This window comes from Dasypus novemcinctus, chromosome 16, assembly GCF_030445035.2.
Source record: "Dasypus novemcinctus isolate mDasNov1 chromosome 16, mDasNov1.1.hap2, whole genome shotgun sequence".
Classification (NCBI taxonomy): domain Eukaryota; kingdom Metazoa; phylum Chordata; class Mammalia; order Cingulata; family Dasypodidae; genus Dasypus; species Dasypus novemcinctus.
In genome coordinates this window covers 62142860-62167061 of record NC_080688.1, presented here as the reverse complement: position 1 = coordinate 62167061, position 24202 = coordinate 62142860, and the positions used below count along the sequence as shown (strand labels likewise).

Below are 24202 nucleotides of genomic sequence, written 5' to 3'. Positions count from 1 at the left end.
GGAAGCAAAACAAATACCAAGAATGATAAATTTATTATTTTTAAATTTTATTTACTTATTTCTCTCCACCTCCACATTCTTTTCATTTGCTGTGTCTGTTTGTTGGGTGCTGGTCTTCTTTTTTTAGGAGGCACTGGGAGCCAAATCTGGGACCTCCGGTGTGAGAGGGAGGTGCCTAATTGCTTGAGCCACCTCTACTCCCTGCTTTGTTGGTCTCTCATTGTTTTCCTCGTGTCTTGTTACATCATCTTGTTGTGTCAGCTTGCTGCACCTGCCCCTCATATCAGCTTGCTGTCTTGCTCTTCTTCTTTAGGAAGCACCGGGAACCGAACCTGGGACCTCCCATGTGGTAGGCAGGAGCTCTATCGCTTGAGCCACATCTATTTCCCAAGAATGATAAATTTAAAAGAAATTCATGATTACATGAATCATAGTCAAACTGAGTAAGATTCAAGATAACAAAAAAAATTGCTAAAAGTATCCAGAGAAAAGAATTATCTACCTGAGGAGCATCTATTAGAGTAACAACTGATTTTTCAACAGTAACGATGAAACAAGAGACTGTAGAATTGTATCTTCAAAGCATTGAGAGTAAATAACAATCTACCTGAAGTTATATACTCAGAAACTATTTTCAAGAAAGGGGGAAAATAAGGGTATCTTCAAACAAACAGAAATTGAAAGTTAACTATCAGCAGATCTTCAGAAAAGGGACTTCTAAAGGATATACTTCAGAAAGGAGGAAAGCAACCCAAGATGAAAGGTCTGAAGCACAAGAAGTAATGGTGCCCAAGGAAAATGGCAAATATGGGTAAATCTAAACAAATGGTTTAAAAAGCAATGATATTAATTCTGGAGAGTAATAGCATTTGTCTTGGTAGGGAGGATGATCAGAGCCAAAGCATTCTTAGGTCTTTTATTGTTTAGGAGGAGAATAAAATATTGATTAATTTTAGACTTTGTCAGATTAGCATACCCATTATATTTCCAAGATAAAAAGCATTCCAGGGTACTACCAAAGGAAGAGAAATAGCTATGTAACTTTTAAAAACAAAATATGTATGTATGTGTATGTATTTGTTGTGTGTGTTATTGTGTGGTAGAAATAGAAGAAAAATAACTAAATCCAAAGTTATGCAAGAAAGGAGAAAAAATACTGTAAAGATGGTCAAAGAGAAAGCATATGAGGTGGTAAAACTAAAATGTACAGAATTACAGTGAAAATTACCAAATCCACTATATTTCTCTCAATATTAGATCAAGATAAAAAGCTAAGAAGGTTGTAGAAAGTTTGAATGATACGTTTAACAAACTTGACCTAATATGGATATGTAGGACAACTCACCAAGCAGCTGGAGAATGTATATTCTTTTCAAACATATATGAAAAAATGTGTTTAAAAATGATCACCTTTCTACAAAGAATAAATTGTGATGGAAAATAAAAAGTACATAGAACCAAACAATAACTGAAATGATACGTATCAAAATTTGTGGGGAAGTGAATGTGTCTTAAGCGGTTTGGCCACATGGGAGGTCCCAGTTTTGGTTCCCCAAAAAAGAGAGAAAAAACGAAAAAGACAGCAAGCTGATTCAACAAGAGGATATAACGAGTTGACTCAATGAGGAGACACAATGAGAGACACAACAAACAGGGAGCAGATGTGGCTCAAATAATTGGGTACCTCCCTCCCACATGGGTGGTCCTTGATTTGGTTCCCTCTGCCTCCTAAAAAAAGATGAGCAGATACAGAGAGCACACAATGAACAGACAAAGAGAGTAGACAACACAAATAATGAGGAGGTAGGAAGAAATAAATAAATCTTAAAAATTTGTGGAATGCAACCATAGTATACTGAGAAGAAAATTTATAGTCTTCTTATATTGAAAGAATAAATAAAAATTCCCAAGTATGTAATATATATCTAGATAACTGTGTTTTATTTAGATAGTTCACCAAGTCTAAGACCCATATAAAAATTAAATATATCTAAAATTGGGATGGATTTTACAGTTAATGGCATTCTCCAGTTACTATTTGTCAGGTAATAATTGTGAAATTGCCATTTTTTGTTCACATGCACACTTGGTTATCATTTTGGTGCTGTGAGTAGACAACTGCTGTCCCTCTGTGTTTTATTTAAAAAATCATTTGAAGAAGAATAAAACTCCTGCTGGTATGGTGGGTTGAAGCTGTATGTGCCCAGGAAAACATGATCTTAAATTGAATCCATTCCTGTGGGTTTGAACCCACCTTTTGATGAGGCTACTTCAGTGACGGTGTGGGCCACCTCATTCGGGACACTGGAGTCCTTTATAAACAGAATGAAGACCAATAAATAAATAAATAAGTGTGAGAGGGAGAGAGTGCCACAGGAAGCAAGAAGCCAAAAGGGAATCCAGAACTGAAGGAAGAGATCAGGAGCCTTGCCATGCGGAAGAGGAGCCAAGGATCACTGGCAGCTGGTCTCCAGAATGAGAGCATTGCCTTGATTAATTAATTTGAATATTTTCATGGCCTCAAAACTGCAAGCTAGCGGTAAGAAGAAATGAAGTTGTGAAACATGACAACATGGATGAACCTGGAGGACATTAAGTTGAGTGAGGCAGGCTAGACACAAAAGGACAAATACTGTATGATTTCCCTATTATGAAATAAATATATTATGCGAAATATAAATATAGGTAGAAATGCATTTATAAGACCATTTTTCTTTGAAGCTGAACAAATGTAAGTTATTATAATACTACAAAATGTTAATATCAGGTGTAAAACAAAACAAAACATTATACTAAGTGAAGGAGACTAGACACAGAGTACTACATATTGTATGATTCCATTTATATGAAATGTAAATATAAATCAATTTATAAAGATGAAATGAGTTTAGTGGATATGTAGCTCTGAGGAAGGAATGCTAAGGGGTCTGGGGTTTTTCTTTTTGGAGTACTGAAATTGTTCTAAAATTTTTGAGATGATTATTCTAAAAGCCATTGATTATGTATTTTGGATCAAAAAGCCAGAAACACCAGCTATGTAGAGTGGGGGAAGCATACAGAGATTGAGAGGTGAGGAATTTTCTTATTTGTATGTCTGTTTTTTATTATTATTAAAATAATGAAAATGCTCTAATAATGATTGAAGTGATGAATGTACAACTATGTGGTTATACCAAATACTACTTGTACACTTTGGATGAATTGTATGCTTTATTAATATCAATAAAAATGATTTGTTTAAAAACAAACAAAAACTGTAAGCTAATAAAGTCCCATTGTTTAAGGAAACTCATGGTATTTGCTGATGCGCCCTAGGAAACTAAAACTGTTGACTACCTAGTAAGATCAAGAAAGTGCCAGCTTCCATGATGGAATATTACGCAGCTGTAAGAAGAAATGAAGTTGTAACATATATGACAACATGGATGAATCTGAAGGACATTATGTTGAATGAAGCAAATCAGACACAAAAGGGCAAATAATGTATGATTGTACTACTATGAACTAAATACATTGCATAACATTTTGTATGATTCCATTTATATAAAATATAAATAAATAAATTTATAAAGATGAAATTAGATTAGTGGTTATGTAGGACTGAGGAAGGCATGCTGAGGAGTGTGGAATTTTTCTTTTTGGAATAATGAAATGGTTTAAAAAATGTTTGATGATGAATGCATAACATTGTGATTATACTAAAAGCTATTGATTTTTCACTTTGGATAGATCATATGGTATGCAACTATATCTCAATAAAACCACTTAATAAATAAATAAATAAGTGTGCAAGAATAGCCAGAAAGAGCAGCTTTGTACAACAGGGGAAACAGAAAGATTGAGAGGTGAAGAATTTTCTTGTTTATCTGTATTTTGGTTATTATTATTGAAATAATGAAAATGCTCTAATGATTGAAGTGATGAATGTGATTATACTAAATGCGATTGATTATACACTTTGAATGAATTTATGCTTTATTAATTATCAATAAAATTGATTTTTTTTTTTAAAGAAAATACCAGCTTCAAACCTGTGGATTTGTTGTCAATGGCATGGGAAAAAAAACCCAAGAATTAATACATGAACCCTTTTAAAGAAATGCTGTACCTCTAATGCCCTTGATAGTGCAAAGGATGATATTGAGTGAAAAATGTGGACATGGATGAGTTTGATTCAAAAAGTGATTCAGAGAGTAAGGTTCTGTATGTGAAATTTTAGGAATGACTTAGCCAATGCATTTTACCTTATATTTTCTATTTTTGTGTGCACAAGATAAATAGATAATTATATTTTCTAGATAAGTCTAAAAAGAGATTTTCCAATACATATAGAATAAAACTTTTTAGTATAAAAATTGCTAGTACAGGAAAGGCTGAAAATTAATGGGCTAAGCGCAAAACCTAAGTTAGAAAAAGAATAACAGGGAAGCGGCCTTGGCCCAATGGATAGGGCATCTGCCTACTACATGGGAGGTCTGTGGTTCAAACCTCGGGCCTCCTTGACCCGTGTGGAGCTGGCCCATGCGCAGTGCTGATGCACGCAAGGAGTGCCCTGCCATGCAGAGGTGTCTCCCGCGAAGGGGAGCCCCACGTGCAAGTAGTGCACCCCGTAAGGAGAGCTGCCCAGTGCGAAAGAAAGTGCAGCCTGCCCAAGAATGGTTCTGCACACATGGAGAGCTGATGCAGCAAGATGATGCAACAAAAAGAGACTCAGATTCCCATGCCGCTGACAACAACAGAAGTGGACAAAAGAAGAGCATGCAGCAAATGGACACAGAGAACAGACAGCTGGGGTTGGGGGGTGGGGAGGAGGGGGGAGGGGAGAGAAACAAAAAATAAATATTAAAAAAAAAAAAGAAAAAATAACGGAACCAAAGAAAGTAGAAAGGAGGAAATAAAGATCAAAGCAGAAGTTAATGAAATAGAAAATGATGATGCAATATAAATAGATCAAAATGTCAAAACATTTAAAAATGGAATTAATAAAATTGATAAATCTCTCATAAGATTGATGGGAAAGAGAGAATAGGTAAACCTTACTAGGAATGAGAGAGGATATAACTATAAATATAGCAGATTAAAAATATGAGAATAATATAAACTTATACCAATAAATTTGAAAGTTTAGACAAAAATAGACATACCCCTAGAGAACAGAAAAATGAGGGAATGCTGCCTAACTTGTTTTTTGTTTTGTTTTATTTTTGAGGTATGGGGACTGGGGATTGAACCCCCGGGACCTCATATGTGGGAAGCTGGCACTCAACCACCAGGCCACATTGGCTCCCCTGAGTTGGTTTTTTCATTTGTTTTCCTTGTTTGCTTTTGTTTTTTTCTAGGAGGCACTGGGAATTGAACTTGGGACCTCCCATGTGGGATACAGGCACTCAACCACTTGAGCCACATCTGCTCCCTAACTTGTTTTTGAGTTATAACCACCTTGACACCATTGAGACAGGCAAATTTCCCTCAAGAACATAGAAAGGGTCAGCTTGGGTCACCTTGTCAGATGCTCCCAGAGCTTCCCATACTATGTCTTACTAGCACTCTTCACAATTATGCTTAAATCACGTATTTGACTATTATTTTTGCAGCAGACAGACTCTAAGGTGGTCCCCCACGACCCTGCCTGGTATTCAAACCTTTGCATTATCATCTCCTCTTGTGTGTGGGTGAGACCTGTGACTTGCTTTCAACCAAAACAGTATTGCACAAGTGATGGGATGTCCCTCACATGATTACATTATGTAATGTAAGAGTCAATTTGCCAACGGACTCTTCTCGAGACTCTCTTTGATGCCTCAGTGAAGTACATGGCCATGTTGGGAAAGCCCACTGGACCCCTAGGAACTGCATGGAAGCTCTAGGAGTTGAGAACAGCCTCCAGCTGATGGCCAGCAAGAAGCTGGAACCCTTGGTCCTACTGCCACAAGGGAATGAATTCTGGCAACTTGAGTGAGCCTAGAAGCAGATATTTCCTTAGCTAATCCTCTAGATGAGAACACAGCTTCTCCAATACTTTGATTGCAGTTTTGTGAGACTCATCTAATACCGGACCCATCTAAGCCATGTATGGACACTATTGTCTTAAGCTGCCAAGTTTGCGGTTTTTTTTTTTTTAATGTACCAATAGAAAACTAATAAAATTTATTTATAATCTGTCTCCTCCATTAGACTCTATGAACTGTCTTGATGATACTGTCTTGAACCATTGAATTACCTGGTCCATAGTTTATGTTCAGTAATATATAATGATTGATGGAATGAATGAAAAAGGAAGTGACCAGGAATTAGAATTTGAATCATTTCTTTACTGCCTTGTATTCATATTTCTAATTGCCATATTTTAACGAATGAATAGTATTCTTATGAGAAAAGAACCATGATTCTTGTGTTATCATTGGGGAAAATGAAAAACAGATTTGGCATGTTGCCCAACCCAGGCAGACAGTGAAGAATTTATAATGTTTGTGCCTGAGACTGAGAGCCTAAGAATGACGAAACTATATCATATAACTCTTGATATTTTGCTGCGCTCTCAAGTTCAACTGTAAAGATAGGTCTGTAGGCTGTAAATTAAGATATGGGCAGAGAGAAGCTTGCAAAAGCATTATAGTAAGACTGCACAGACAATTTCCAGAATTGAAATGGTATTTGTGTTTATTTTTAGCACCCTGAAGAGGGCCCTTGACGTCTTCAAGCAGCGTAAGTGATTTTTAGAGTGTATTTCTGCCTTTGGCAAGCTGTGTCTGTCATCAAAGGTGGGTTTTAATTTGAACATCGATTCCATATCACATGAAAAAATTAGTGCGCTCCTAAGGTGAGAAATAGCTTTGTGGAGCTGAAATGAGTTGGGAACTCTTACACCTGCCCATGATGGTGTGTTTGACTTGGAGCCGTGGTTCTGACACTTGAGTGGGCATCATGCTAGTGGTTCCTCAGGCCGCCCAGACTTGGCCTTGCTGTGAAGATAAGGAAGATGCAGAGGCAGGGGGAGACATGGTGTCCCTACCTTGAGAATTGTTTCCATTCATGAATAAAGAGGGAAGGGGATCCTTTCTATGGAGAAGATTAGATAAATGTTTATTCAACCAACATTTACCAAGGCCTGGAGCCACTCAGCTGACTATTGAAACACTTTAAGTGCAGATATTATATACCATGCTTTGTTAAAATCTGTAGCATGGAAGTACCAAGTGTTTTGGGGAACAGAAAGCCTGAGAGGCATTTTCTGATAAGAGGCCTGAGAGGATTAGAACTGGACAAGACCCTTTAAAGCCCGAAGTTTTGAGGAGGATGGCCCAGTGCCAGGACCTTATGGTGGCTTTCCCACCTTCTGGTTATCCATCACATTAGAGTAATCAGAACTAGATTAAAAGCTGATGGCTGAATTACAAACTATACATTTTTGCTTTTGACTTACTTTTTCTCAAAAATAGTTTTATTTTCTTATGAAAACAGTATATGGACTCAAAATTCAAAATTCAAATAACTATAAAGAAGTTCATGAATACCCGAACTTCTACTTCTAAGAGAAAAGTACTGTTAATGGTGACTATATCTCTAGACATTTTAATAGTTAAGCATATATATATATACTTGTGTATATGTTGATTCATATAAAAAGGATTATATTATGTCAGTGGTTCAGAATCTATAGAGTGGGGTCAAAGCTTATGGTTTAAAATTGTTTTTAAAATTAAAAATTGATATGTGCTTATTATAAATTATTAAAACAACTCAGAAGTGTGTAGAGGAAAAAAAAGTCTCATTTTTTTCCAATCTAAGTTTCACTGCCTTCCACAGTGTAACCACTGCCATCAGTTTGGTGTATTTCCTTCTAGACCTTTTATCTATATATTTACAATTCTCTCTGTCTCTCTCTCTAAATCATGGTCACACACATACATATAGAGATATGAGTGAGTTTTTATTTAATGATAACCTGTGATACATATTGTTCTACAATTTTTTTATTCAATAATATAGGTACTTTTCCATTTCAGTTCATATAGATCTGCCTCACTCTTTTGTTTGTTTACTTTTTAAAAATATATTTTTTATTTATGCTTCATTCTTTTACATTAAGTTTTTAAAATTTGTATTATCAATTTTCATCCAGAAAGGTTATACTGATATTCTCCCCCACTCTTGGTGCCATTTCTCTCCATACTTGCCAATACCAAGAACTGACATGCTAAAAAATGTCGCCAAACTAAAAGATACAAAACAATATATTTCTGGGTTCTAGAATTGTTTCTTTCTTTTTTAAAAAATTTATTTTATTTATTTCTCTCCCCTTCCTCCCACAACCCCCCCCCCCCATTGTTTGCTCTCTGTGTCCATTCATTGTGTGTTCTTCTGCATTCGCTTGCGTTATCAGGCGGCACTGGGAATCTGCGTCTTTTTTGTTGTGTCAGCTCTCCATGTGTGCGGCGCCACCCCTAGGCTGGCTGCGCTTTTTTTCACACAGGGCGGTCTCCTTGAGGGGCGCACACCTTGCGCATGGGGCACCCCGTGTGGGGCCTCCCCTTCACGGCATGGCACTCCTTGTGCACAGCAGCACTGCATGTGGGCCAGCTTACCACATCGGTCAGGAGGCCCTGGGGATCGAATCCTGGACCCTCCACATGGTAGACGAACACTCTTATCAGTTGAGCCACACTCACTTTCCTATTTCTTTCAATACTTGTAAGGCTGAATATATTTTCAAGTATTTATTGGCCATTTGTACCCAGTTTTTGGTGTGTGAATTTCATGTTCTTTAACCAGTTTTATGTTTTTTTTCAAGATTTTATTTTTCAATTTATTTATCCCCCCCCACCTTGCTGCTTGCTTGCTGCCTGCTCTCTGTGTCCATTTGCTGTGTGCTCTTCTGTGTCTGCTTGTCTCCCTTTGTTGCGTAATCTTGCTGCGCCAGCTCTGCATGGGCGTGGGCTGTCAGCTCTCCATGGGCGCGGGCCAGCTTGCCTTCACAAGGAGGGCCTGGGAAGCGAACCCAGGGCCTCCCAAATGGTAGATGGGAGCCCAATTGGTTGAGCCACATCTGTTTTCCCTTTAACCAGTTTTTAAAAAAAATACGGGAATATGTATTTTCCCTTTTGATTTGTGAAAACTTTTTTTTTAAAGGAGGTATCAGGGATTGAACCCAGGGCCTTGTACATGTGAGGCAGGTGCTTAATCACTGAACTACATCCACACCCAACTTTTTTTTTTTTTAATTCGTTTTAATTTGCTAGTCTCTCCCTACCCCACTACCTGAGATGGCTCCCTTGCTGTTTTTTCATTGTTTTTGCTTGTTGTTTGCTTGTTGCTTTTTCGCTCATTGTCTGTTTCTTTTTTATGAAGCACTGGGAACTGAACCTGGGACCTCCCACGTGGGAGGTGGGTGCCCAACTGCTTGAACTGCATCCACTCCCTGCTCATTTTTATTTTTTTCACTCATTGCTCATTGTTTTTTCTCATTGTCTGCTCATTGTTTTTGCTTGATGTCTGCTTACTTTTGCTTGATGTCTGCTCGTCTTCTTTAGGAGGTACTGAGAACTGAACCTGGGACCTCCCATGTGGAAGGCAGGCACTCAACTACTTGAACCACATCTACTCTTCAAAACTCTTTTCATATAGCTATTTAGTCTTTGTTATATAAATTGCCAATGTTTTTCCAGTTTGTGGTTATCTTCTAACCTTGTTCAAGGTTATTTTGGCACATACAAGGTTAAATTTTTTCCTTAGATCATATCTGTCAGTCTTTTTGTCTTTAATGCCATGCTTTGGTATGTTTTTAGAACAGATAAAATAAAATTTATTTTTCCATTATAAAGGTAAGCAATGATCATTGTAAAAATCTGAGAAAATAAGGGGAAAATCCCCAATTATCTTTCTACCCATAGACAACTATTGGTAGCCTTTTGGTATATGAACTTTCTTATAAACTCTCAGGCTCATGAGATGTTAAGAGATGGAAAGGACCTTAGAGGTCATCTAAGAAGCAAGGATCAAATGTGAAATGGCAGCAGGTTTAGTAATGTCTCCTAGGAGGTAAGCTCCATGTGCATGGGGTTCTTGGCTGTTTTTCTCTTCAGCCCTGAGCAGGCACTCGGTCAATAAATACCTGTTGAATGAGTGCATGAGTACTAGGTGAGCCTGGATAGTGAGTGGTAGGAGGCTAGGCTCAAGACTTTTTAGCATTGGTTTTGGTGGCCAGTGGAATACTGGCATAGAGAGGGGCTCAATAAATGTTGGTGACTGAATTAAGTGATGTTAATTTTACCATTTGTTTCAGGATTTTGATGCAATTTTGTATATTAGAATTCAGATACATGTAGACCTTGCTTATTGAATCTTTTCTGAATTCTTTTTGCAGAAGTAGACAATGTGGCTCAATGTCATATTCAGCTTGCACAGACGCTAAGAGAAGAGGCCAGGAAGATGGAAGAATTCAGGGAAAAGCAAAAGCTACAACGGAAGAAGGTTAGACTTGCATATGTGCTAAGATGTTGCCTTTCTTCTTGCAGAAAATCTCAGGCTTGTTTGTTCATTTAAACTCCTCAGCTCAGTTCCTGCCATCTTGCAGCCTTGCTCTTCTAACCTATGAGTTCTTTAATGGGGAACCATGTGGAAACTTAATCTAGATAGTTATGCCTTTGTACCCATTTCTGCACCCCAGGCCAGTTCTCCTTTTTAAAATTCTGTCAGGATTCAGTGGTCCAACCTGCTTTCTTCTTCTTTTCATATCTTCTGCTACTCTTCAAACTGTGACTGGAAAGGGAATTCCTTATGTCTTCAGTAAAGTCTAGCACTTCTGAGCTGGAAGCGTCCCCAGACTACACTTCCCCACCTGGACATGGCAGTAAGGGAAGGCCAGCTCTTCACTCTGATATCAAACGACTCCCACCCAGGTCTCTCTGGACTGGCCTGCATGACTTTTGGCGACATCCTTCCTCCTTCTCAAGGGTCCCTCTGGAAACCTTTCCTGTCTCCAAGGTGGTTGTCCGCAGTGTGTGTATACAATGAACAGCCAGCTGCTAAGGCCAGTGTTACCCTTCTGTCAGTCTCAGGACCTTTGCCTGTGGTTCTAAGTCAGGGTCAAGCTCCAGTTTCCTTTTGGTGGCCACTTGGTATCTGGGGTGGGTCGCAGTATCCTAAGAGACTGACTGTTTTACATCATTTTTCTTTTTTACATTTTTTTATTTTGCTTAACTATTTTTTTTGTCTTTATTTTTTAATGTTACATTAAAAAAATATGAGGTCCCCATATACCCCCCCACTCCCCTCACCCCACTCCTCCCACAACAACAACCTCCTCCAACATCATGAGACACTCACTGCACTTGGTGAACACATCTCTGAGCACTGCTGCACCACATGGTCAATGGTCCACATTTAAGTTACACTCTCTCCCAGTCCACCCCGTGGGCCATGGGAAGACACACAATGTCCAGTAACTGCATTTACATTATTTTTCATGACCTGCTCTTAGCATACCACAGTTTTCCCATTTCATAAACTGCACTCATGAGGGAATTAACATTTATGGAGCGTTCACGTACACTCTCAAGCTTCAGAAATCTGGTTTTAGAGTGTATCTGGTCCTAAGAACTTTTTTTTTTAGTATTTTTTTTTCTCTTTTATTCTTTTTCTTAAGCACTTTTTCAGAGCAGAAATAGCATGCATGTTAAACCCATTGCGTGGTCAAGCTCTTTTTGGCTAAAAGCTTTACTCATCTCTAAGGGAATTACAGTTTTTCAAAAACAAAATGCCTTAGATAATGAGTCTGTACACACACAATTCCCACTAAGAGTGGAGGAGAGTCATTCTTCATGTCTTAAAGTGCCCTTGGTAGCCCTAAGTCATCTCATGGAAAGTTTTGTTAATTTCACAAGGCCTCTGAAAGTTCCCCTCCTAAAAAGTTGCAAAGACTGAATTCTTATAGCTAAAAGAACACTCTATAAATTCTGTTGAGCAATAGAGTAGCCCTTGCTGAATCCACTACTTTCACCCAAGTTCTCTATATTCTCTGTACTCTCTCAGCAGGAAAATACCTTCAGGACTTGCTTTGAGAAGTCCACTGTTTAATAATAAATTTGTAATTTCTTGTGTCACAATAAACTCTGGGTGTTTACCACTTCCGTATTTAGATACTGTTTTAAAAAATCAAACTTTTGGAGATAATGTGTCAATGCTAACTTCTCATTTTCACTGGTCAAACCTTGCATGCTTTGGTCTTTCACTTCTTGGAAACCAAGCCATTTCCACTAATCAAGGAAGCCATCAGTTGGTTTCTTTTCATAAACAGAATGCAGGAGGTAAGGGTAGGATGGTATAGCTGGTCAGACAGAATGTTTATGGCATGTCCACTTATTCCTCTAATGTTTCCTGAGGATGGTGAACAATATTAAACATGGTCATCCTTCCCTCACTAAGCTTGGAGCATAGCCAGAGAGATGGGCAAGACAGAAGTAATCAGGATAAAGTATCATCAGCCTTCTATGCATGGAGAAGTGAAGGTGCCACCTAAACATACAATGGGGACACCTAACCTCATCTATGGGGCTAGGAAAGTCATCCTGGGAAAAATGACAATGAAGCTAAAACCAGGAGAATGGAAGTTACAGATGAGACAGTAAGAGACGAGGCTTGTGGTTGGCAGGTTAGGGAGGGTCTCAAGTTGTTGATGTTTGAGGCTGCTGAGGTTCCTTCCTTGGCCCAGAAGTCCTTTGGATGGCAGAGTCAGCCCATGTTCAGTTGCTGTCTCCTCCAGTACCCACCATCTGTTTTACCACCTCGTCTAGGATTGGGATGATCACAGTGGAACTTTGTGCTGCCAGTATAGCCATCTCTGAAGAAAGGAACCTCCTTGGTTACAGACAGTGACACTTCCAGTTTTCAGAATACAGGCTGAGTGCAGGTAAACAGGCAAATGGTCCCACTAAGCAGCTATTTCAATAATTTACTCAGAGTCATTTGGGTCATTTGCAAATATTTTCTTCTTCCCCTCCCCCATGCTTCCCCTCTCTCAATAGCAGGTGTGATTATGTCTTTGTACTCCTTTATGTTATCAGTAATAGAACACAATCAGATTTCTCTTGGACTTGGTCTAAGCAGAAAGTTTCAGAGCCCTCTAAGAAACCTTTCCCCAGCGAGCTGTGAAAGAGAGCCCTTGCCCTACCTGGGTTTGCCATGAGTAGGTCAACTTTTAAGTGAACATAGACATGAGGAGACATAAATCAGGGTGGTGTAGCAGACAGAGCTAAACTGAGCAAAGCATTTTACCTCGTAGGCCCCGGGGGTCACATCAGTCAGGTTTAGAGAGTTGGACTGCTGCTGCCTAAGGAGCCTGCCAACTTTCAAATGCCGGGAATCCCTGAAGACAGAGGGAGGAATGATATGAAGTGAAAAGGTTTGGCTAATGGTGGAACTTTGCATCCACCTGTTAGGTAGAACTTGGAGATAAGGAGGCCTGACCTTGGCCACAGGCTATAAAATAAGAGCAGCTGCCAACCAGAAGAGTGGTAATGTGTATATTCAGACCAGAAGGACTCTTGAATAGACCAACATTACCAACTGACCTGTTCCATGTACTCTGGGAAAAGCAAGAACCATTATTAAACAAATAAACCCTGCTCCTTCTCCTGGCAGAGTGACATAGATGCTTTAGTGAACTAAGGATCTGCCCGTGTATTTACCTGTGGTGGCCTCATGGATATATGAGTCCTGTTTGGTATCTCCATGTTCTCTCCCCACGGCAGGTGCATGGCCTCTTCTTTGTCCCTCACTTGTGCTGGGCTAAAGGTGACTGCCCGGTTCTGCAAGGGCTGCTTAAGACTTCCCCAGGGGAATTTTGCATACTCCACAAAGCTCATATTTGAAGTGAGACCATCCCAAATATTCTATCCAGATATCTTGAAAATTCATCCAACCATGTTGTTTGTTACTGATACGGTGTTTTAGTTTGCTAAAAGCTCCTGGGAGCAATATATGAGAAATGGATTGGCTTTTATAATGGGGATTTATTAGGTTAAAAGCTTACAGTTCTGAGGTCATGAAAGTGTCCAAATCAAGGCATCATCAGGAGATCCTTTCTCCTGAGCTGCAACTGTGAACAAGCAGGCACATGGTAGTGTTTCCTTGTCTCTCCACAGGCCTCATTGCTTTCAGTTTCTGGCAAAAGTGGTTTCCTCTCAGCTTCCTTGTTTGGCTAATTCCAACTTCTTGTTCCCAGGGCCTTCTCTCTCAACTTCTGGGTTCTTCAGTCTCTGCAGCTTTGCTCTGTTTTCTTTTTTGGAACCTTTTAATCCTCTGTTTATAAAGGACTCCAGTAAGAGGATTAAGATGCACCCTGGGTCACACAATCTAACCAAAAGCCCTTAACTGAAATAATTTAATCAAAAGGTCCCACCTACAATAGGTTTATACACACACAGGATTAGATTAGCTTTATCCTGGTGGATCAATTCCCAAGGAAGACCCAGGAATCGAACCAGGGATCTTATGTATGCTAGGCAGGAATTCTTCCATTGAGCTATTCTGCCTCCTTGGATTAGCTTTAAAAACAGGATTTTCTGCGAGCCATGAAAGCTTCAAACTGCCATATGTGGTAGTAGACAAAACTTAATTTTATGTACCCAGAAGAAAGAGAAATCACATTTGAATCTCATTTTTAATATTTTTATTTTGTTCTATATCATTTTTTTGCACAAAAGCAATGTCATTGCTCATTTTGAATTATTACCTCTCGGTATTTTATACTTTCCTTTGGTTTTAGAGAGCTATCATAAGGATAATGATAGTTTAGAGTCTTGATTAGGAGCAAGAACACTAGCATCAGGCTCCTGGATTCAAATATCAACTCTATAGTTGCTGGCTGTGTTATTTTGAGCAAATTAATCGACTTCAGTTTATTATCAAGAAAATGGGGATAATAGTATTCACAGTATTTGATGCATAAAAACTGCTTAGTACATAAGTGCTGATAAGTGGCAACTACTAAGTCTGAGGTACATTTTTATTATTAGCACCATTTTTTTTTTTGACGAATAAAAGTATTAACATCACAACCACGCAAAGAAATTGCTCCCAAGTGAGTGTGACAGAGATTACCTTCCCTAAATTAAATGGAGTAAAGAGAAGCAGAACAGCTTCTCTTAGCTGCCCTACAAACATTTCTTCCCTTCATACTGCCTGGGCAACTTGTTGGCTAAGGGCATGTCATTGACATGTATCACAGAAGTGAATGTTTTTGCATTTCTATTAACTGTGCTGACATAAATGTAGAGATTAACCACCCTTTTAAAAATATAAATGATACATTAACAAAAGTTTTAAAATATCTTCCTGTATTAGTCAGCCAAAGGGGTGCTAATGCAAAATACCAGAAATTGGTTGGTTTTTATAAAGGGTATTTATTTGGGGTAGGAGCTTACAGATACCAGGCCATAAAGCATAAGTTAATTCCCTCACCAAAGTCTATATTCATGTGTTGGAGCAAGATGGCTGCCGACATCTGCAAGGGTTCAGGCTTCCTGGGTTCCTCTGGACTCAGCTCCTCTGTTTTCTCCACAAGGTCAGCTGTAGACTATCAGGTGAATGGCTCTGTCTCTCTCCCTGGGGTTTCTGCCATGTCTAAGGAGCTGTTTCTATTCCTCTGTGTTCTTCTCCTGGCTCAGGTCCTCTCTTCCCAGGGCTTGCTTCTGTTTCCCCAGGACTCCAGCTTAGGGCTCCAACATCAAAGTTCCTGCATCAAAAACCCTTCCAGGGAAGTGGACTTGGCCCAATGGATAGGGTGTCCGCCTACTACATGGGAGGTCTGTGGTTCAAACCCCGGGCCTCCTTGACCCATGTGGAGCTGGCCCATGCGCAGCACTGATGTGCGCAGGAGTGCCCTGCCACGCAGGGGTGTCCCCTGCGTAGGGGAGCCCCACGTGCAAGGAGTGTGCCCCATGAGGAGAGCCACCCAGCGCGAAGGAAAGTTCAGCCTGCCCAAGAATGGCCCCGCACACACGGAGAGCTGACACAACAAGGTGACGCAACAAAAAGAAACACAGATTCCCAGTGCAAAAGAAACACTGATTCCCAGTGCCGCTGATAAGGATAGAAGTGGTCACAGAAGAACGCACAGCAAATGGACACAGAGAGCAGACAACTGGGGGGCGGGGGGAAGGGGAGAGAAATAAATATATCTTTTAAAAAAAGCAAAAAAACACAAAAACGCTTCCATCAAAAGTTTCAACTCTGTCCTTTGCCATGCCTTTTATCTCCGAGTCCCCACCCACGAAGGGTTAGGGCTGGATGCCCTAATGACGTGGCCCAATCAAAGCCCTAATCATAACCCAATCATACCCAGTAATAGACCAGATTACAAACATAATACAATATCTATTTTTGGAAAATTCATAGCCATATCAAACCGTTACACTTTCTAAAACCAAAGTTCCCTGATTCCAGATTTATTGAACGGATTGTTCTAAGGTGATCAGTGAGTCTTGTGGCTGGGAGTTCAGCTCTGGGGTCAAATTGCCCAAGTTCAAAGGTGAGCCCCACCATTAACCAAACAGCTCTAAGACCTGGGGCAAATTGTTTAGCATCTCTAAGCTGCAGTAATAAATAGCACACCTTCTGGGCTATATGTATAATAATTGAGCTAATCCTTGTCAGGTACTTAGCCCTCAATCACAATTAGCTGGTATTAATAATAATTTGTTTTTATTATTAATAGCATATGTTTCTGTCTTTCTTCACAGACAGAGCTTGTAATGGATGCTGCCCATAAGCAAAAGAGCTTACAATTCAAGAAAACCATGGATGTAAGTCACATTTTATTATTATTTTTTGTAATGGAGATGTTTTCTGAAATCCTATGGTATATAGGAACATATTACTACTCAAATAACATTTCAATGATATTATTATTGATTAATGCAGCATTTTAGACAAAACAACTTTTAATGGTTTGTCTTTTCTTCTTTTGTAAGGCCTTGGAAAGATTGAGGATGAAACTAGATAGTGGAAACACAGCGATGTTATCTTTCTCTAACCTAAGGAAATGTAGCAAGTTGATTTAAATATTTCAGGCAAGGACACAAAAGCATGTATACTCTATGATGTCATTTATCTTGTTGGATTTGTACTTCTTTTCTGTGACAATTTTGAATCTTGATTCTTTATTTTTTTACGGAGTACCCCTTCTATTTTAAGATATCTGCAAAGTGTGAAAGCCTGTTATCCTTCAAGTAATTTATAAAAAATGCTTAAAACCAATCTAATATAAGTTGCTATGGATTTCACTCTTGCTTGTCATGAATCTGTTAAACTCTGGGTATAATGAATTCTGTTTTGGGAACATCTATGACTCCATCTTTGGACAGAAAAATCATCAAGATATGACTATGACATGACATTCAGTTACCTGGTCCAAAAAGAACAAGTCACCAATGCTGATGGGATATGCAGTCTGTTCTGCTGCAATGTGTTTTTCTTTTATACAGATTACCCCATAAACAATTTATAAAAAGGGAATGATGTCAGTGGAATGCAGAAATAGTGTTAGATGATACAGATTTTTACCAGACTTTTTACATTTTGAAGCAGACTGGGGCAAGCTTTCTCACAATTAAAACAAAAGCCTTATCCATATGTGAAGACAACTGAGAAAAATCTACAGAAGAGCCTCCTTTTAGTGAAGTGGTGCCTGGTTTAGTAGCTTCAGGGACCTCTGTTCTTTCCATAATGCAAAGCTCAGCTGCAAAAGCAGGTGAAGGAGCTGCAAAGGCATTTTTCCTTGTGTTAAAAAAATGGCTTAATAAAGAAGTTCAGTTTTAAATTTTATTTTCCCACAAGCTCTTTATTTGTAGTATGAAATTTTGCCTAACATAAGATTTTTATGTTTCAGGAAAGCAGATATGGTATAGAACACTACATCAGAAAAGCAGAAATACTAATGTTAACAAACCTATGCCTTCTCTGCCTTCTCTAGTGATTACCACTTTCTTTACTTATTTCTCACAAATGATTTTTGTGAGCTCTTCTACTTTTTTTTTTGGTTTGATGTCAAGTATGAGGATTTTGCCTCATTTTGAATATTAGACCAGGTACCTTGTTTCATGACATTTCTCCCTTTTTTCTATGTTTTCTCAAAGATTCCTAAAGTGCTCCAAATGTACCTGAGTAATTATCATATTCTTTTTGTGATTTGTCATATTCTACTTGGGCCTGGAGATCTGACCTTATTCAATGGCCAGATGAACTTTAAACACCTTTTTATTAAGAGTTTCCTCTTTTCTTGAAGATATTTCTCATACTCTTTCAAGTTTGTAAATCAATTTTGCTTTCTGCAGAAGATAGAACCAAAAAAGCAGTTAATGGTCCTTTTTCACACTGATATGTTTGGCTATCACTCATCTTCCCTATGTGGTGGGCCTATCCCTTTTCATCCTTCATACTTAAAAAAAAAAAAGTACATTTTCTTCAGTGTTAAGAAGAGGTAGAGTTGTATAACCTCCTTTTAAAATTAAATTTAACAATCTCAAATTTACAAAAATGTTGCAAATATGGTACAGAGAATGTTTTTGCATAGCCTTTTTAAAATTCAACTTTTTGGTTTAGGTTGATTGTAGATTCATTTAAATGCAATTCAAAGAAATAATACAGAGAGATCCCATGTACCCTGCATTTCCAATAGTAGTAACATCTTGCATAACATAGTTTGATACCACAACCACAATATTGACATTGATACAGTAAAGATACAGAAATTTCCATCTCCATGTAGAGCCGGGATGTTGCTTTTGTAGTTACACCCATTTCCCTCCTGTTCCACCCCCTCCTTAATCCCTGATAACCACTAATCTTCTCTATTTCTATACTTTTTCATTTCAAGAATTTTTTATGTTGCATTCTCTGCAAATAGGGTAAAAACCATTGAATTGCACATTTTAAATGAGTGACATGGTGCATATATAGAGCTTTTTTTAAAAAAGAGAATGCTATATAAATGGTATCATACAGTATGTAAGTAACCTTTTGAGATTGTCTCTTTTTTTCATTCAACATAACTCTCTGGAGATTGATTCAGGTTGTTGTATACATCAGTAATTCCTTCCGTTTTATTGCTCTGGTATGTATGTACCACAATTTGTTTAATCATTCACTCTTTGAAGAACAACTGAACGAGTCAGCTTTTGGCTATTACAAATAAAGTGGCTATAGACATTTGTGTACAGATTTTTTGTGTGTGAACATAGCCTTAATTTTTCTTGGGTAAATACCCAGGAGTGCAATTGCTGAGTTGTATTATAGTTGTATGTTCAGTTTTCTTAAGGAACTACCAAACTATTTTCCAGAGTGGATGTACCATTTTATATTTCCACCAGCAATGTATGAATGATTCAGATTTCCTGCATCTTTGTCAGCATTTTGCATTGTCACTGTTTTAAAATGAGTTCCTTTCAGTGTTTCATGTATATTACCAAGATGAGGAAGTTCCCTTCTATTCCTGTTTTTCTGAGAGTTCTTGTCATGAATGCGTTGGATTTTGTCAAAAGCTTTCTCTGAGTCAATTAATAGGATCATGTGATTTTTCTTTTATAGCCTGTTGATATGAAACATTACATTGGTTGATTTTTGTATGTGGAATCAGCCTGAGTCACTTGAATAAACTCTACTCATTCATGGTGTATACTTTTTTTTATGTTGTTCAATTGTTTGCTCATATTAATTAAGGATATTTGCTTCTATACTCATGAGAGATATTGGTTTCTAGTTTTATTTTCTTGTACTGTCTTTGGTTTTGGTATCAGATTATTTCTAGCTTCTTAAAGTGAATAGGGAAGTATTTCCCCTTCTACTTATTTTTTGGAAGAGATTATATAAAATTGATGTTAATTATTCTATAACCATTTGGTAGTCTTCTCCAGCGAAACCATCTATGCCTGGAGATTTCATTTTGGGGAGTTTTAAAATTATGATTTAATTTCCTTAACAGTTAAAAGGGCTATTCAAATGATCTCTTTGCTGTTGAGTGAGTTGTGGTAGTTTGTGTGGAAAAAATTGGGCCATTTCTTCTAAGTGGTAGAATTTGTGTGTGTAAAGTTGTCTATATATTATCCATTTGATGTCTGCAAGGTCTGTAGTGATTTTCTAAGTTTCATTCTTGACATTGGTAATTTGTGTGCTTTCTCTCTTTTCCTTTGTCTTGCTAGAGGTTTTTCAATTTTGTTGATCTTTTCTAAGGACCAGCACTGTGTTCACAATTTTGCTTTTCTGTTTTCGAACACCTCCTTGATAAGGGGATGGGGCACCTCGTTATAGCCTGGTGATGAAGGAAGTCTAGACTCATAGTTTGGCTTTTGCTGGCATGAGGATGGGGCTGGGAGGTTTGGGTCACAGTTTTTGTGTGTGTGTCTGGTGTTTGGGTACAGTATAGTGGTAATTTTTTTAAGAGTTTCTGTCCTACTAGGTGGTCCCTCTCCTGGTCCTTTGCCTACAGACAGCAGGATTTTATTGTGGCTTTTGTTGTTTGTGTCCATTGGCATCTTCAGGTGCTTGCCTCTTTAGCACTCAGTCTGCTGTACTAGGAAGAAGGAAACCCAGGGAACTCCCTGTTGGATTGCTCTTTGAGTCCAAGATCCCTAGCTGGTCTTCTTCTCTCCACCTTTAAGACTCTCCTTATGTTTGTTTTATATATTTTTTTAGTTGTATATTTCATGGGGGAATAAGGGAAAGTATGTACTCCATCCTCTCAAAAGGATTTTTAAAAATGTTTTTGCAATATGTTTTTAGGGCCATAAATATGATAATACCCCATCAATCTTATGCTAAGAATTTAAGGTTCTGCTTTCAGAAAATCAACCAAGATAAGAAAAACAAAAGCATGAAGGCATGAGCATGCCCATTACTTACAGTATTGAAAATTGTAAATTAATGACAAAAATTGGGAAAAGATTAAATAAATTATGTATGTAGCAAGAGAAAAATGTTCAACATGTCAAATAAAAAAATAAAACAGAATAGAGAAAGATTGGTGCCTTTGACAATATTAAAATTTAAAACTTCTTTTTTTAAAATATTTATTTATTATTATTATTTTTTAATTACATTAAAAAAAATATATGAGGTCCCATTCAACCCCATCGCCCCCGCCCCCCACTCCCCCCACAGCAACACTCTCTCCCATCATCGTGATACATCCATTGCACCTGGTAAGTTCATCTCTGAGCATCACTGCACCCCATAGTCAATGGTCCACATCATAGCCCAGACTCTCTCACGTTCCATCCAGTGGGCCCTGGGGGGATCTACAGTGTCCCGTAATTGTCCGTGAAGCACTATCCAGGACAACTCCACATCCCGAAAACACCTCCACATCTCATCTCTTCCTCCCGTTCCCCACACCCAGCAGCCCCCATGGCTACCGTTCCCACACCCATTTCACATTTCCTCTGTGGACATTGGATTGGTTGTGTCCATTGCACACCTATGTCAAGTGAGGGCTTAGATTCCACATGGGTACTGGATGCACTCTTCCCGCTTCTAGTTGTAGACACTCTAGGCTTCATGTTGTGGTGGTTGACCTTCTTCAACTCCATGTTAGCTGAGTGGAGTAAGTCCAATAAGTCAAAGTGTAGGAGCTGAAGTCTGTTGAGGCTCTGGGCCTGGGTGTCATATTATCAGTCCAGAGATTCAAATCCCCTACATATATCTTAAACTCAGCACCAACTACAATTCCAATAAAGTAGCATGCAAGTCTTGTGAAAAGAGATCCCCTCTGAGTCCATTTCCATCACGCAGAAACACCAGCTCCAAAGAAGGGCCATCTGTCATGGCAGTGAACCCCTTCTGCCATGACCATAGAACCCGTGGGTCTCTTTATCCCTCAAAAGAACCAATACCTGGGGTTGTATCTACCTTATCTGTCTCTTAGACTCTGTTCGGTTGTACATAGGGGTATTCCTTCTGACAACCTCCAGACTCTTTTTTAGAGACTCACAGCCTTATAATCTCATTTCTCCTTTCCATTTCCCCCTTACATTAGGTCAAACCACTTCCCGAAGTCATGTTATTATATGTAGACAGGTATATTCTGCTGTTCCGCATTGAATCTTTAATTCAAGGTCATTTTCTAGTTCCTTCTTTAGCTGGTATGTGGTAGTGATCCCTCGGTGCCAGGGAGGCTCATCCCCGGGTGTCGTGTCCCACGCTGGGGGGAATGCATCACATCTACACGCTGAGTTTGGCTGTGAGAGTGGCCACATTTGAGTAACATGAAGGCTGTCAGGAGGAAACCCCCAGGCACAATGCTACTCTAGGCCTTGTTCTTATTGCAGGTGCATAGGCTCAAAAGTGTAGCCATTAGTATCAAGAGCCCACTGTTGGGCCCTCCTTCCTTCCTGGTTCTTGCCGTTGCACCTGGAGGATTGCCGCTGCTCTCCCAGGGCCCACAACAGTGACCCCCCGGCCAGGAGCCCAGTACCCCCCCAGCTGTTGTTTTTAATTGTTTCCACTATGAGTATATATAGACATTACCATATACCCTGGGCATATGCCCTGTATAACTCCCTGTCAACCATATATATCCTGTCAATAACATCCCATATCAGTATTCCTCCGCTGCCATTGTTGAACCACTCTGTGATCCAAAACTTCCCGTAAAGTGAATCCCAACATAATGTCAGCTTCAGAAGAGTCTTAGATCACCAAAATTCATATATACAATATACAGTATTTCCCCAGATCCACCATAAAACCTTTTCCCTTCCTCAGCAATAATCTTTTAACTTATTCATATCATATTTCCTGAAACTGATGTACAGATTCCGAAACTATAGTTTTCAAACAAGGTAACATTTGTGCTTACTATGTGGTCCATACTTTAGGTTGTACAGTTTTCTAAATTTTTTAGTTATCTTATGTTTTGTCTTATGGTTTTCATTATTAGTCTGTCGTCCCCTATATGTTTTTGGTGTAATATTAGCTGTTTTATATTCATCCTCGTGTACTCTCACATAACTCCTCTTTTGCCCCCTTATTTACCTTTGTTCTATCCATTGCACGTCCATTTTCCCCTCCCCTTAGGGCCCACAACGCCTGCCAATCTAATGCCCTGGGAGCCGTCCTTTCTCACGAGAGATACAGTTCTCTCTATTCGACGGCATTAGTCTTCCCCAGGATATGGGTCCACCCCACCCAATGGTAGAACCCACCTTGGCAAAATGAGCCTTCAGCTATTCCCTCCGGAGTCCGTCCCGCATCAGACCATACCCCCTGAGCGTCCTAACCAGGTGACCCTCCTATTTATACTTTGATACGTTTTACTCAACATTTAGTTCTCAACGAACTTCTGGCACTCTCCCATGTTTGTATGTTGTCCCTCCCTCCCACCTATTTCTTGGACCATATTACCCCTCTTCCCATCCCCAGCCCCCCTCAAACCCAGAAAACCCCACCTGAAGGTAACCCCTTGCCCCCATTTTGTCCCTTCTTTGTGCTCATACTTACCCCCAGCTCATCACAGATTCCACCCCTACAGACATTAACTCACATCCTTCCTCCACCCCCCGATTTCCAGTAAGCCACTTTTCCAGAGTCTAGCTCTCTGAGGCAGTTAACTTATTTCATATCATTGAGGTCATATAGTATTTGTCCTTCAATGCCTGGGTTGCTTCACTTAACATAAGATTCTCAAGGTTCATCCATGTTATCACGTGCGATTGTAGTGTATTGGTTCTTACAGCTGAGTAGTATTCCATTGTGTGTATATACCACATTTTATTGATCCACTCATCTGTTGATGGACTTTTGGATTGATTCCAACTTTTGGCGATGGTGAACAATGCTGCTATGAACATTGGTGTACATATATCGGTTTGTGTCCTTGTTTTCAGATCTGATGGGTATATACCCAGCAGTGGTATTGCTGGGTCATATGGCAAATCTATGGATAATTTTTTGAGAAACTGCCAAACTGTCCTCCAGAATGGTTGGATCCTTCTGCATTCCCACCAGCAATGGATGAGTGTTCCCCTTTCTTCACATCCTCTCCAGCATTTGTATTCTACTGTTTTTTTCATGGCTGCCAATCTTATGGGAGTAAGATGGTATCTCATTGTAGTTTTGATTTGCATTTCCCTGATAGCTAGGGATTTGGAGCATTTTTTCATGTGCTTTTTAGCCATTTGTATTTCTTCTTTGGAGAAGTGTCTGTTTAAAT

At 39.1% G+C, this 24202-nt stretch overlaps 1 protein-coding gene across 2 annotated transcripts in view; it reads left to right on the top strand.

The window, feature by feature from the left end:
* Nucleotides 1-24202, top strand: part of PSTPIP2 (proline-serine-threonine phosphatase interacting protein 2) — a 77816-nt gene that overhangs the window by 37941 nt on the left and 15673 nt on the right. For both annotated transcript variants that reach the window (XR_009180963.1, XM_004484699.5), the window contains exons 4-6: nt 6671-6705; nt 10364-10470; nt 16740-16802. Coding sequence is in view for 1 of the 2 variants with exons in the window: in XM_004484699.5 (XP_004484756.1) it covers nt 6671-6705; nt 10364-10470; nt 16740-16802 (205 nt within the window). In the remaining variant the exon portion in view is untranslated. The remainder of the gene's footprint in view (nt 1-6670; nt 6706-10363; nt 10471-16739; nt 16803-24202) is intronic.